General features: G+C 44.0%; 1 protein-coding gene across 2 annotated transcripts in view; it reads right to left on the reverse strand.

Annotated features, from left to right (window-relative positions):
- LOC144829313 (rho GTPase-activating protein 6-like) overlaps positions 1-9,491 on the reverse strand; it is a 940,021-nt gene extending 930,530 nt beyond the window's left edge. Inside the window, exon 1 of one of the 2 annotated variants that reach the window (XM_078688348.1) lies at positions 9,179-9,491. In XM_078688348.1, the coding sequence (XP_078544474.1) occupies positions 9,179-9,403 (225 nt within the window). In that variant the 5' untranslated portion in view covers positions 9,404-9,491. Of the gene's footprint in view, positions 1-7,793; positions 7,834-9,178 lie in introns of those variants that run through there. The other variant, XM_078688349.1, reaches the window with a different exon arrangement.
- Positions 9,492-16,291: the final 6,800 nt, after the last annotated feature.

The raw sequence follows: 16,291 nt of genomic DNA on the forward strand, positions 1-16,291 counted from the left end.
TTATTAACTTTAGTTTCGCAAGAAAAAGAGACCAGGCTTGTATCTTATCTGTTGTAGCTCTGTTTGCCTCTTGGAGAGCGTCCTTTATTATTAAGCTCCAATTCAGTTTAGTCGAACTGTTCCAGTGTATTCGTTTCTGGTTGATTGATCGTATTTGGCCTTCCAGTGAATACACCGGTTGCAATGTGTCAGAAAAAAAGTTGAGTTTCAGATGTTGCATGCTGTGATCGCTCATTGTTGTATATTCGATATAAAAAGTGAGTACTGAAGGAATCAATGGAAGACTTATCATAAAGTCCAATGTGGATTGACTATAAGGACCGTAGAACGTTTTCTTTGGTGGGTTGTCTTTCTCCGTTCTGCCGTTCAGTACTCGCATACCTAGATACTCTAGGTCAGTTACTAAGTGAGTGGCTAGGCTGTCCTTTCGGCTCTTTGTTGCACCTGTTGCCTGCTGGGGGACGTTCCAATGTATGTTGTCTGAGGTCAATATCTCGTCTTCCTCTGGTGTATAAATGAGATTGGAGTTAAAATCTCCCGTTAGAATGATGTTCCAAGTTGGTTCAGAGCTCCGAAGTTTTAGTATTTCCTTGCATAATAAGTTGTATTTTGCCTTTTTTATCTGATGATTCGGTTGGGTGTAGTAATTAATCAATATTGTCGTTTTATGACCATGCTTTTTTTGGCGTGACAATTTGATTAACTGTAAACTTGGATCAGGCGATTGGAGTTGTTCTGTCTTAATTTTAAGAGCAGTAGACACATATACCATTAGGCCTCCGATTGCTCTTCCGTAAGTTTTGCATTTTGTAGCTGGCACCGTGTAGTGGATGTAGCCCGCCAATGCAATTTCTTCCTGCAGCCATGTCTCTTGCAGGGCAATTATGTCGGCATTGTCCCAGTCGTCCAAGGTGAGACCGTCGTCCAGCAGTCTTTTTGCGCCCGCTATATTCCATGAAATAATATGTATGTTATTATGTAATGCTTTATTTCTTTCTTGGCCGATCGGTCAGTTAGGTCGTTTATTGTTAAGTATGTTGGGAAGCCAATTCCAGGAATCAGTTATGGTTAACTGTTCCCCCACTTTAACGGAGTTCGCCTCTTTGCATGTAGGTTCTGCCTCGCTTCTGCCTTTGGCGTTATGTAATATGGAATAGACTGTTTTTTTCGGAGCAAGGTCCGCCAGTCTTCTTGTAAGTTGCGTGCCACTATATGTCTGTAGAGGAAGCGGGTATCTTGGGGCAGTTGGTTGTGATAATTGAATGCCCCATGCACATGTTATATTTATTTCAAAGTATTAAGGCATTGCTTGTCTTACTACATCCCTAAATATGGTCTGCAATAACGTCTCTGATAAAAGTCTTGAGTTCAAATTACCAATTGCCTTTTGCTTTGCCTTTGTGATGTATTTCTCTTTTTCTATGCTTAGAAGTTGGATGATGTGTATTTTGTGTTATGTGATGCACAAATCAAACATTAATATGCATTTCCACAACTATCCTACATAACTCCCCTCGTTTCATCTCCCTCACATTTACCTCAAAATTCCAGTGAAAATACCCTCTCAAACATCCTGAATCTCATTTTTATTTAGAAATTACAGATGAGGGTCATGTAAATATGTTGATCTTCTATGTAGAGTGACCGAAAAAGGCAGAGAGGCCAATTATCGAGGAAGCGGGTTATACATTGGTGCCCTCATTTCCCTCTGGTCTCATTGTCAGAGTAACTTAGTTATGACGTTAAAAGTTACTGGATATATTGTGGTCCTTTAATTACCCAATATACAATTCCAAGCTGTGGCCATTCAATACCCCCCACCAAAAAAAGTAAGCATGGACAATTAAGTCAATAGCACCAATGTGGGTGTCGTCCTTAACAGCATTCCATTGGAGTTGAGCATTCAGTCATTTTCATCGCTATCTGAGGATGGAGCTGGCCATTCAGTCTCAGTTGAATTAGGGTAATTTTTGAGGTTTTTCTGCACGGTGTGCTCTTCAAAAAACGCTTTGACATTTCAATGGTTAGTGAACACATGTCTCTTCGGTTTATATAATGTCCTGAGCTTTGTGGGGTGTAGCACTGTATATGGCGTAAGCATTTGTTTTACTTTCTTTTTACTTTGAATAAGACTTACCATGCCACTTGCTCAGATACCAGGCAGTCTGGTAGGATGGAAATGGACGTGGCCTCATACTGTTAACTTTGCTTCTCGAGCGAAAGTCATAAAATATCATCACTTCTAATAGTTTAAAAGGCTCACAGCTGCTAAATGAGGCAGAGCACACGCACAAGTATCTATGAAACGTATCTATGTGCTCATCCCACCACCCGTCTCTGCAACATTGATGCTTCCTGCTTGTTTTTAGGTCTCGCTGAAGCAATGCGTAAGCATTGTTTTCGGCGAGATTCTAGTAAGTTGCTTTCAAAAGTCTACCTACTGCGGATCGCATACAGTTCATGTGAGCTAGGCGTGTGCACAGGAATTCGCTCCCCCTAGCCCTCCCACAAAGCAAGACAAGACCATCAAAGAGACCACGGCCGCTTTGATTCCATTTGCCAGCAGCCACTTCATGCGCTCCGCAGGTCATAAACAGGACCATCTGCTCATGAATCGGAATGCTGGCATGGTTGCCCAGCCCCCCTCCCAGCGCTGCCTTTCCTGTGCTCAGCTTCAACCGGTGCCTGTGCACTGCTCCCCATCGTTCGCTCTACACACCGCACCCCTTTTCACTCCCTATGCAGCACAACCATCACATCTGCACGACTGGACCCTTCCTCAGCATTCCCACCGTGCCCCAGGTGTCTTTTTTTTCCATACAAACTCCACCCACTGTTTCTCTGCACTCTGTACCCTTTTAAATTTTTTTTTTACACTGCTCCACCTCAATATTCATACACCCTACTTATTTTAAATTACAGTGTCTCAATTGCAGGCAAATATTTTCGCCCCTTTTGTTTCCCCACATTCATGGAGAGCTATTTCTGTTTCTAAAATATCCGTTATCAGTTTTTGAGGTCTGTTTAATGAATTCTGTGTACATGGTACTCGGTTTCCAGCTTGTATGTATACTGCTAAGAGCATGGATCAGTAGGATGTTTACAGTGCTCCTTAATTTTCAGTTCTACAAAAGTCAAGTATAAACCCTTCTCATCCTCCAAAAACGAGTGTATAGTTAGAGTATAGTGATAGGCGCAATGTATATGTATTTGTGCAAGGTTTCTGTTTCCTTGTGTTTACCTTTCAGAAATTCACAAGCACCTTTCACACCATACATTGTTGCTCACCCTCACACACCCTCTCACCCTCACACCCTCTCACCCTCACACCCCCTCACCCTCACACACCCTATCACCCTCACACACCCTATCACCCTCACACACCCTCGCACCCTCACACACCCTCGCACCCTCGCACCCTCACACTCTCACACACCCTCGCACCCTGACACATCCTCGCACCCTCACCCTCACACCCCTCACCCTCACAACCCCACACCCTCAAACCCCTTCACCCTCACACACACCCTCACCCTCACACCCTCACACCCTCACAACCCCACACCCTCACAACCCCACACCCTCACAACCCCACACCCTCACAACCCCACACCCTCTCACACACCCTCACCCCCTCACACACCCTCACCCCCTCGTCACCCTCACCCCAGTCACCCTCACCCCAGTCACCCTCACCCCCTCACACACCCTTACCCCCTCACACACCATCACACACCCTCACACCACCATACCATCACACCCCTTCACCCTCACACCCCCTCACCCTCACACCCCCCACACCCTCACCCCCTCACACACCCTCACCCTCGTCACCCTCACACCCTCACACCCCCACAACCCCACCCTCAAACACGGCCATACCCTCACACCCCCTCACCCTCACACCCCCTCACCCTCACATCCCCTCACACACCCTCTCAACCTCACACCCCCTCACAACTCACACACCCTCACCCTCACACACCCTCACTCACTCACTCACCCTCACCAGCATAGCATAACAAAACATAGCATAGCATAACAAAACATAGGATAGCAAAACAAAACATAGGATAGCAAAACAAAACATAGGATAGCAAAACAAAACAAAGGATAGCAAAACAAAACAAAGGATAGCAAAACAAAACAAAGGATAGCAAAACAAAACAAAGGATAGCAAAACAAAACATAGGATAGCAAAACAAAACATAGGATAGCAAAACAAAACATAGCATAGCAAAAGACAACAAAGCATAGCGTAACGAAACACAACAAAACACAGCATAACAAAACAAAGCATAGCATACCAAAACAAAACATTCAACAACAAAACACAACAAAACATAGAACAAAACCTAGCATACCATAACAAAACACAGCATACCAAAACAAAACACAGCATACCAAAACAAAACAAAGCATACCAAAACAAAACAAAGCATACCAAAACAAAACAAAGCATACCAAAACAAAACAAAGCATACCAAAACAAAGCATACCAAAACAAAGCATACCAAAACAAAACATAGCAAAACAAAACATAGCAAAACAAAACATAGCAAAACAAAACATAGCAAAACAAAACATAGAAAAACAAAACAAAACATAGCATAGCATAACAAAACACAACAAAACATAGCATACATAACAAAACATTGCATAGCAAAGCATAGTAAACATAGCATAGTATAACAAAACACAACGAAACATAGCATAACAAAACACAACTTAGCATAGGATAACAAAACAAAGCTTAGCATAGCATAACAAAACAAAGCATAGCATAACAAAACATAGTATAGTAAAACAAAGCATAGCATAGCAAAACAAAACACAACAAAACATAGCATAGCATAACAAAACAAAGCATAGGATAGCAAAACCTAACATAGCATAACAAAACAAAGCATAGGATAGCAAACAAAACATAGGATAGCAAAACAAAACGCAGCATAGCATAAAAAAAATCAAAGCATAGGATAGCAAAACATAGCATAGCATAGCATACAGCATCACTCAGCACCACCACAGCATCACTCAGGGGCACTACAACATCACTATGCGCTACCACAGCATCACTGAATGCCACAGCATCACTCGCGGCACCACAATATCACTCAGCGCCGCCACAGCATCAATCTGTGCAACCATTCAACAACAACTGGTTCAAATATGTTCTCTCAATGTTTCTAGCTGTATTACAAATGTCACAAAAAGATGTTAATATTTGACATATGTTCTTAGATTTTCGTCACAATAAAATACACTGAACATAATCTTCACAAAAGTTATTTAGAAAAGTTTAAGCTATTGCCATTATAAATTACAATAACTTATTTAAGTATTAATTATTTTAAAAAAATTAAATGCCATTGTTATTTGTAATATCAATACATCTAAGTCACGTAAATACAAAACATGTTGCATTACAAATGCTATAGGTGTCACATTTGCAAAAGTATTGACATTGTAAATGACAAAGCTATTAATTTCGTTTTTTTCAAAACCAACACATAAATAAAAAATGTGTCATTTACAAGACCAATAGCTCAAACTTACCTAATGGGAGACCTATTGCAAATGCTTGTTTTCTAAGCGGTCATTAAAGTGATCCCTTCTCCAAGTCAGACAATGTGTCTTTCATCTTTCTAGAAGCTTTTTGCATGTCTTGTCTTGCAGAAATGTTTTAATGTCCATTGCAGCAGTAGCTATTTTGCAGCAGCTTTCAGCTGTGTTGGTCTGTGTCCATTTTAAAGCGTCTCTCCACTTGTTTTTGTCCAAGGCCAATTTGGATTGACACTGATTTACTTTCCCCATCACTTCTAAATAGAGAGATGTGGAGTGTACCAAAATGTGGAAAGGCAGTTGTTTTTCAGTCACTTCATTCGTCAGTAAGCATATATTCAACTTCCAAGCTGATAGGTTCTGCTGAATATCTCTCCCTCTGAGATCTCTTCTTCCTAGGCTACCTCACAAGCATAGGCAGACTCCTTGGTTCACTTAAGACGGCATTTCAGGATTTGTTTAGTACAACTTTAATGTGGTATGTACCAGTTTGGCAGTCAGGCTCACAAGTGGGTAAGTCAGTGTACAATGAGGGGCCATCTCAATGAGGGGCAATATCTACACACCTCCCTCCCCTTCAAACCCTACCGTGTGGATGCACATCTCTCAAATGTCTGTCCAGGGTGTTCCGGGTGTCCAGACTCCACAGAGACCCTCACTGGCCCACAGTGCCCAGTCCATTCAGCCCTGGAGAACAATGCAGGACCACCACCATACATGTCCTGTGATCCCACTGCGGGCGAGTAAGGAGTCGGGCTATTCGACCAGCATCACCCAGCTCTTGGCTGGCAGCACCCCAGCTGTACCACACACTCAAGTATAATAGGGGGAGGCCCACCAGTAGGTGGCAGGCTGCAAACAGCACTGTCCACTGGGCCCGTCGACCTCAACTCTTCACCCAGGCCACCACCACTCTCATTCAGCCTCCCCAGCAGACATGAATTATCTGTGAGATTTCAGTCTCGAGAGTCTGTCACACACCAGGGGTCATATTACAGAGTGCGCCCCACGGGTGCAACGGGTGTTTGAACCCCCTTTGGTGCTCCAGGGGCACTTTGGTATTACAGGAGGGCCGAATGCGTTTTGCCACCCTCTTCCTCCTACTCTCCGGTAGTGGACTTCATATCGGCCAGCTTTCCCTTGGAGGCAGTGGTGCAATGTACGTCTAGGAGGTGCGAAATACTAGCAAGAAATGGAATATGTGATTATTTAATACAAAATGTGATTTTATTTTAGGTGAAAATCTCACCTGTTTACTTGGATTTCAACATAATAAAATAGGTTCGTTGGGCAGGCTGTGGGCGCCCATCTGCAATTTTTGGTAAGCGCCAGCTTATATTGACAAACCTGCGGCAGTGGTGGCATTTTACAGAATGCCGAATTAATCGTACTATTGTCTGCTTGAATCAGTGCATCCATTTTACCCACTCGTCCTATCATCCAAATGCACATTTCTCGTTCATTTTATAATGCAAAACAATATGAATTTGCAATGTCCCTTCTGTACTGAGCACAAGGAATCATTGGGCCACTTCTTATTTGAATGTTCTGCTTATTGTGCACCCCGTCAGAAATGGCTTAAACCAATATGCAGACGAACTAATGTACGGGTGTGTGAAGAAGCCATACACCTTTTAAGATCACATACAGCTGAGTGGTTGTCCATTGGTATGGCAAAATACCTTGGATGGGCCTGGCTCATTCGAGCCAGGCGCATGAAAGATGACAAATAAAAGAGATTAGAGAAAGCCGAATGTTACCAATTTGAGTCGATTTAAGTATGATATGGTATGAATTGATTATTATACTTTTTTTAGCCATTTAAAAATTGTCTTTATTTCTCGTTTGCTGATATGTAATTAATGTATATTATCATTGTTATCGGAAATATCAGTTTACATTGTTCTTTCTAATGGTTTAATGTTTTTTTAAATTCTCGAATCTAATTTATTAATGTCCGAGATGTTATTGTGTATATGTTGTCTTTTATGAAGAAAAACTTCGAAATAAAGACTTTAAAAAACAAATAATGTGAATCAGTACTCCAGCAGTTTTCTTTCAGGGTATGCTCATGCAGTACTAATTCAACATGATATAATTTGAAGCAACGTTTTTTAAATGACAACCCCCTCCCCCCCCTTCATCTTCTGGACTGTTATAGTATGCGTTTATCACAGAGTGGTAAAATTCAAACTTTCTCTGGCCAGCAACTTCCCTCGACTTCTTACCTCCCTGCCCCTGCACACAGCGATGCATCTGATAAATGACTTTAATAAGTATAGCCCATGGACGAGACTTGCAGACAGCTCGTTCTTCATCGCTTTCCGAAAATACATTCCATTCCCACTTCCCACTTCCCACTTCCCACTTTTATAATGTCGCACAGAGTGACGAGGTGGTGCCGAAGGTAAACTCCACCCACGTGATGGGAAGTCAAACAGACATCATTATCCCTTCTTTTCATTATCCCTTCTTTTTTAACCCCGTGAATCATATGAGCACCGGTTAACTTTAAACGCCTGTGGTTTTCAGGACCCGTCGGAGTATATTTTCCCCCTTGGGTGAAGTGGCATTTTGCTGCGGCACAGGCGATCATCACTGGCTTTAGGGAAGATCAGGTGCCCCCTGTTGGTGCCACCAGAAGTGGAAGCAGCTGTTCATCTTACCTTTAAGTGCTTAATTTGTGCCGATGCTTAGCACCGGCACTTATTCTTCAGGGTCGGGTCTACACCCGAGTGTCAATGTTTTATAACTGGACTGCATTTCCCAGAGTGCATTTCGGTGGGAGCACTATGCAAGCTTGTTTGAAAGAATACCTTGCACCTGGGGCTGCGCGTGGAGCTCCTACGCACACCAGCGGTTTCTGCGCCGGTGTGGCTGAGGCTTCAGATTGGGCAGGAAGGTGAGGCTGGTGAGCTAATTGCGGGTTCTGATTGGGCGAGGGGTTGTCACTGAGAGCGATTATCCGAATTGTTGCGCATTTGAGAAAGCAGGTAAGGTTCAAGCCCTCTGGGAACGCGGACCTCTGGTGTCTCTGAAATAGTGTCGGAGTCGAGTACAGAAAACTGCAGTGCAGTCTGTTTATGGCGAGCAAATGTTTGATACACAGAGTGCGGGGGGCTTTATTTTTGTTCTGTAGAAACATGGTGGCAGAAAGGGAGTAATAATGGGTTATCCTACTCCGGTAGGGTCAGAAAATACGCCACTCTTCCCAGTGCCCAATTTGAACTGGTGGTTGCAGGTGGGGCCCAACCGCATTTATTTTCTCTCATCGGACTTTGGCCCATTTAAAGAAAATGACAACGCACATGGGGAGCAGAAGGAGGGAGAGAAAGATGGAAAAAGTGTGACGGATGTGGTGCAATTCGCAGTAAAAATCGACATTTCCACCTGAAGGGTTTAAGGTGTCTTGGTTCTTGAGAAATCCCCGCAGCCCAAACACGCAGTCTCCTACCTCCCAAAACTGTAAAGAGGAGCGCGCCCGTCCCTTTAAATTGAAACACATCAAACTTAAGGGATGGCAGCAGAGGTTCTGAAAGCGCCTCAGGGCCTGCACCTGGTAGAAGTGCGCTATACAGATATATGTAACACAACAAGAGATGTATTTACTTACAGTTAATGTTGGATCAAGTCTGTTGCATAGTAGGTGTTTGGAAGCCGAAGAAAGGTAGTAACAGAAAATGTTTTTATATTCAGCCGACATCCTTCTAATCTTCCCCACTAAACGCTGCCCAACGCTAGAGATTAGCTGTCCATCCTGACCCATTGGAAGGCTTCGTGGCACACTAGAATGACGAGTCAAGGCGCACCGGGTGGGTTCCTTCACTTCTCGTTTCATTCAACTCGGGGCACTATAATGACAGGTGAACGTGCTGATAATAAATCCAAGCCAAATTGACTTCGGTGAAGTCAGAGTCACCGGTGGGTGGGCCACTGATTGGGCTAGATTTGGTTCTGATAGGCTGTGGCAGCGTGCGTAAGCTTTTTTTAAATTCTACGCTCCGGCGCACACGCATGAGTCACGAGGCACCAGCATTTCAACACAATGACAATTTTATTTGAAGTAGCCAGAGTGTGTGTGCCAAAGCTACAAGCAGGATTCATAGTGACCCTGGGCAAGTGGGCAGCATGGAAACGGAAAAGAAGAACGTCCCCAGTAAAGCAGTTCTATTGTTTAACCACACGCTGCAGTGGGGTCCCCAGAATTTGCAGGATACATCTTCCGCTGTCACCCATTTTCTGTCGCCCACGGAGGAAAAAATAATAACGATAGACCTTTTTGAAGTTCTAGTGTTGGTGTTACATGTTTTTTGTTTACAACGTTTTAGTGTACTTTTGCTTTTTCATGCAGTCGGTGCTAACAGTGCCCTTGGTTTAACTAGAGCACATTCTCGAGTCTGTTACTTTCTTGGGGCATATTCTGTCGTCTCGAAGAGCTTGATCAAGAATATAGAATATTCAAACCTTCACATTTTTACGTGACCTGGAAGCTTGTGTCAACATATGACTGAATGGCTCAGTGAAATCACAATTCCTGTTCCAGTCATCTCTCTTGTTTAGCAAGTTAATGTATTCTGGGAGTTGAAGGCAGTGCATGATCTGTTGTAGGAGGTGGGGTTTGAGGGTGGGGGGTGGGAGTTATATTCCTGTGAAATAATGCTTAATTTGAACCAGGCACTTGCTTTCCCTCATTAGATATTGATGACAGATCAGCTCCTGGTGTGAGCAAGAAAGGTGAAAACACACAAACCGGAAGTTGAAGGAAAATAAATATGTAAAAAGTAACCAAGGGAGAATGCGAGTACCAAAAACCGTGAGCTAAAGAGGCAAGTAGTGTCTGGGAATAGACTAAAGAAGCCCGAGATGAATTCCGGACTATGCAGCCTTGGTATTCAGTGCGTAGACAATTAATAGCAACACTGGAGGCCTTTCTAGCACAGCTGGGGGCACCCTCACTCCTTCCTTTTACAAATTAAGCACTGGATAGAATCACCTGATTGCCTTTGCCTGCAAGTCCTTCTGATCCTGTAGTCGTATGGCCCAGATTGTCCTGGTGTTCTGACACCGTTTGGCTTCATTTAAGTTGTATATTGTTTTTGTTTCCGGCCCAGGATGCACTGCTTAAGAGTCCTTTTTGAACAGTGGTCTTGCGCCCTTGTAATGCCTTGACACAACTCAGAGGGACAAACAACTCTATCACTATGCAGTTTATGCTACACAGATGACTATGTGTAAAATATGCATGAACTTTCCCTGTGTTATTACCAGAAAAATGCAGATCTTAGGTTTGCAAGCCTCGTTAAATAATCTTTTCCATGTCGATGAATGTAGTTTTGACTATCTGGTCACCTTACCCGTTTCAAAAAAGGGGGCGGGACAAAGTTGGCCCTTTTCTGTGACAATTAACAACTACTTATGCAAATCCAGATATTGCTTTGTGTGCTTGATGGAACATGAGAAAAATATAGCCCTATGAAGTCCTGTGGCTTTCTTACAGTCTATACTTTTCCTGCTAGTAGAAGTGTCATGGAACAATGTATTTATTATTGAGAAAAGGAAGAGGAACGGTTCTTATTTTGGAAATAGAATGCTCCTTTCTAGATTTTATTCACACTCAGTGAAACATACTTAAGGGAAAGGACTGAGCAAAGGTGTCATCACTTTTTTCTCATTTCTTAGCTTACAATCGCCTTGTCATTTTCCTCAATGTTTGATCTTTCGACATTCCCTCTCCTACTATCTCACATACACATTTCCTTTTTTGTGTATCAATTTATTGTTAGGAACTCCTGTTGTCTACACAGTTGTCTCTGAGACTGCTTTTTAGGTCTCGCCTGTCAATGTGCATGCGCATTGAGCTTGCGAGACTATAGGGGCTTAAACAGACTATAACCAACTGGCGATTCTTTGCAGTGCCCGTTAAATTCAAGCTCAATGCGCAAGCGCATTGACATTAAAAGCGCGTGCACATGAAAGCGACAAGGCTCTCTCCCTCGGCTATCCCCAGCATGCGCTGTGCCTCAGGCATTTCTCCTCCCCTAATTTATTCACTGCCACAGCTTTCACTTTGACGGGCGCCGGGCCATCTCTCCCCCTCCTGGCCGCCTCTCCCCTTTCTCTCCAGCACGCTCATGCAGCCCAAAAAACATGCAAACGACTTCTAACTCAAATCGCCCAGCCTCTCTCCCATTCAGCAGCATACATTGGATACATTCAGACTCTAGGCTCGAGGTTTGCATCATAAGCTAATAACAACTTCGAGTCGCGACTATAGCGACTTAAACAGACTTTACCCAACTGGGCGATTTGGTGCTGGGCCCGTGCGCTTTTAGGTCAATGCGCAAGCGCATTGACCTAAAATGCGCGTGCGCATCATCAAATCGCCATCTGTACCCTCATCCGCACTCCTCCCACACCTTTGAAGTGAAGCTTAGCTTCACTTCAAAGGCCCCTGCTGCTTCACACCCTCATCGCCGCTCTCCCCGCTCCGCCCCCTCCCCTGCCCGCCGTGTCGCATTTCTCCTCCCCCCCCCTCCCCTTCTCTGCCTTCTGTCGTAGTTTGGTCTCCTTTATTTTCTTGTTGATTTACTAAAAATAATTAAGTGTAAGCCTATTTGCTTTTCAGTAAAGGTTGTGCACCTTTTATCCATCTTACTATCGCATCGTTTATGCATTGTCTTGTGAGTGCTAGTTCATACCGTTTTAAGTTTGCTTTTGTGTAAGACTTGTCTTAAAATTATGTTTTGGAACCACTGCTGGCCGCAACATTGGTTACTACCCCAAATAAAACAGCTTGACACTTCACTTCGCTTTGTTTTGCTTGCGTTTAGCTGCTCCCTTGCTGAAAAATGTTCATTTGCTGCGTAAAAAAGCTGTTTTTAGGCTGCACAGGCTGCACTGTTCTAAACTTTCACTCCATAAAAGCATGGTTATACAAGAGTGGCCAGACTCCACCAATGTATTAAACACAATTTATGTATATTAGACGCCATGTCTCGCATAAAATAATAGGATTTCGCCCTATTTTTTGCTTTCTTGCGAGTGTGTTACCGAAGCACTGTCCGCCCGATTCACGCAACCACGTGCGCACCAAAATGCTACTTGGTGCACAGAGGGCGCGGTTCTCGTTTCCCTTTCATAGAGTGCCCTTTCACGCTGCTCCTAAAACGGCATAGTGTATTACATGGGAGTATAACAACACTTATAATATCGGCTTCCCTCTACACTAAACTGTGATTCTGGGCAAGTCACTTCCTACCCATGCACCCTTATCTTGCAAAAGCAGCACCGTTCAACAGACCCGTGTCAGACAGGTTATTCCCGAGTTTCAAAGCAAACAATGGCTTTATTTATGCCTAACTGTTTTAATAGGAGTCAGAGGGGAAATATATACCCCTATTTTTATCGGCGCAGCTCTTACATCATCTGGAAGGTTCCAGATGGCTGCCTTTTTTGTTTCTACAGCCCCTCACGCTCACACACCCCCTCACCCCATCTCACCCTCACTCACCCTCACACCATCTCACCCTCACACCATCTTACCCTCACTCACCCTCACCCCATCACCCTCACACCTCCTCACCCTCACACCTCCTCACCCTCACACCTCCTCACCCTCACACCTCCTCACCCTCACACCTCCTCACCCTCACACCTCCTCACCCTCACACCTCCTCACCCTCATCCCCCTCACCCTCACACACCCTCACCCACCCTCAGACACCCTCACACACCCTCACCCCCTCATCCTCACACCCCCTCACTCACCCTCACACCCGCTCACTCACCCTCACACCCCCTCACAACCCTCTCACCCTCACTCAGCCTCACACCCTCACCCTCACACACCCTCACCCTCACACACCCTCACCCACCCTCACCCCCGCACTTTCTCACCATCACCACCCCTCACACACCCTTATCACCCCTCACCCTCACACACCCTCAGTCACCCTCACACCCTTACCCTCACACCCCCTAACCCTCACACCCCCTCACACCCCCTCACACCCCCTCACACCCCCTCACACCCCCTCACACCCCCTCACACCCCCTCACACCCCCTCTCACACCCTCTCACACCCTCTCACACCCTCACACACCCTCACACACCCTCACACACCCTCACACACCCTCTCACACCCTCACACACCCTCTCACACCCTCTCACACCCTCTCACATCCTCACACACCCTCTCACACCCTCTCACACCCTCACACACCCTCTCACACCCTCACACACCCTCTCACACCCTCTCACACCCTCACACACCCTCTCACACCCTCACCTTCACACACCCTCACCCTCACACCCCTTCACCCCCTCACCCTCACACCCCCTCACCCTCACACCACTCAGTGCTACAACACATATTGTGTTACAATAGGTGTCACATTTGCAAAAGATAAAACTATTGGCATTGTAAATAACAAAGCTATTAATTTCGCTATTTTCAAAACAAGCACATAAATAAAAAATGTGTCCTTTACAATACCAATAGCTCAAACTTTCCTAATGCGAGACCTATTGCATTGCTGTGCTTCTCTCCCCTGCTGCACTCTCCTGCTCTCTAGAGATGTGGCCTAACGACCAGAGCTGCCATCTAAGTCACGTAAATACAAAACATGTTGCATTCCAAATGCTATAGGTGTTACATTCGCAAAAATTATAACTATTGGTGTTGTAAATGACAAAGCTATCAATTTAGCTATTTTAAAAACCAACAAATAAATAAAATATTTGTCATTTACAAGACCAATAGCTCCAACTTTTCTAATGCGAGACCTATTGCATTTCCAATGCTTGTTTTCCTTCTAAACGCACACCTCCTTCACCTCCTCGCTTTCCTACAGCGTAACGTTCACGGAACGTATATGTCACAGTGTGACACAGTGTTTAACTAGTGAAACATAAGTTACATGCCTGAGCTGTGACTGACACCCTTCCGTGTGACGATAGCTCAGTGACATATGCTCTACCTGTCAAGATGGGTGCATAAATGTGTGTGTATAATCTGCAAGCATCATACTTAGTCATTCATCCTTCTAAAGTAGATCCACTGAATAATAACACTTACTATGTACAGTGCTTTAAAGTGACGAAGTCCACAGTTAGCAAGCACTTTAAAACAAGTTATCACATTTTATGGTTCTAATATTTAAACCAGTCATAACACTGTATGAAGTGAATTGTCTAGGCGCAGATGTTATATTCACTTATTTGCATCAGTCAGAAGGCTTCCTTGCTCAAATTTAGCAGTACCAGTTGAGGATGTGGGTGAGGCCAATATAGTAAGTGGGTGGAGCTGACAGAAGTGGGTGTGGCCACCGACAAACATTTGAGCACCTGGACTTCATATTTTACAAATTAAGCCAATCCATTATTGGAAGTACCTTCAATACAAATGTACAGCAAGCATTGGCACTGCCAAAAGGTCTGGCTTTAAAGGCATTTTGCATGGTAATGTGAAGCATTACAATTACTTAACATGGGAATGGATATGTATTTATGTGGAAGCAAAGAACTGTAAGAATAAAATTGGTGTAGGGAAAAAGGTAAGGTGAAAGTTGAACTATCAAGCCAGAGCTAAACTTACATGTAGGTGAAACTGCTCCCACCCATCTGTGCTGCTGCCAGAAAAAAACACCATAAAATATCTAGTTATCTGAGAGATTTTAATGGCCTTATAATGATCACAGCTGTGGTGTGGAGAGCAACCACATGTTTTGTGGAAGCACACAACTTCTTCCCAATCAAAACATTGCTCCCAACATGTGGGCGGAGCCAGCGCCCCTCTCTAGCGAAGCTTACATAATTGTCTGGCGACAGCTGCGCTGTCAAGGCAGATTATAAAAATGGCACCTTCTGGCACTTTCATCCACAGTTAAAGAAACTTAAATAGGAAGTGAGAAAACATTTTTCGAGAAACAGACGTGGCCTCCCAACATTGACTGCAAGCCACAAAACATACTTGACTCTCATTTTCAAGAGTCCATTAATAATTGGCCAGCAGCAGAGCTTTTCACTGTTTAGTGATGAAGCTAGCCCTTTCCCTGCAGTCTCATTAGGTCTCATCCTTTAATTGTCTTCTTTGATAAAAGCTTCTGAACATCAGCAGTCAAAATTAAGTTGGCTTCTGTGTAGGTGAAGGCTACTTTTATTAGGATCCCCTAGTTACAATATTAAAATGCTAATCACTCTAGCTTCACTCTTTTCTTACCAATGGTTCTCAGTCTGTTCACCATACTCCTTTCCCTAATTCTTTCTCTCTATTACCTGCAGAGTATCCCAGAGCTCATCCCTAAGCCTTACCATTTGAAATATGTTTGTTAACCCTGTTTTGGCGCTTACTCTATCATTTAGCTTTGCAGCTATGCTATAAATTGATGACACACAAATAATTGTCTTTTTAAGTAACAACCTGTCCTTCACCCAAAGTAATCTCAGTCACAGTCTGTTGCAGATTGGAGAAATGGAAACTGCTTCAAGATTAAAAGTGATAGATAGAAGTTTTAATCAGGAAGGGGCCAGGCTCACTTTCCTTTCCTTTGTGGTGGCCTCCCACACTAGGGTCTTCTCCTGCCAAAGTTCTTGTGCAAGAATTCTTGAAATATATTTTGACTCCTCTCTATCCTGTACTCTTTGAATTAATAGTATAGCCTCAATCCTCGTCTACCGGTTACATTTGATTTGAAAGATCAGTGCACTCCTCCCTATACTCACCAG

The sequence above is a fragment of the Lissotriton helveticus genome, chromosome 4_1, assembly GCF_964261635.1.
Source record: "Lissotriton helveticus chromosome 4_1, aLisHel1.1, whole genome shotgun sequence".
NCBI lineage: Eukaryota > Metazoa > Chordata > Amphibia > Caudata > Salamandridae > Lissotriton > Lissotriton helveticus.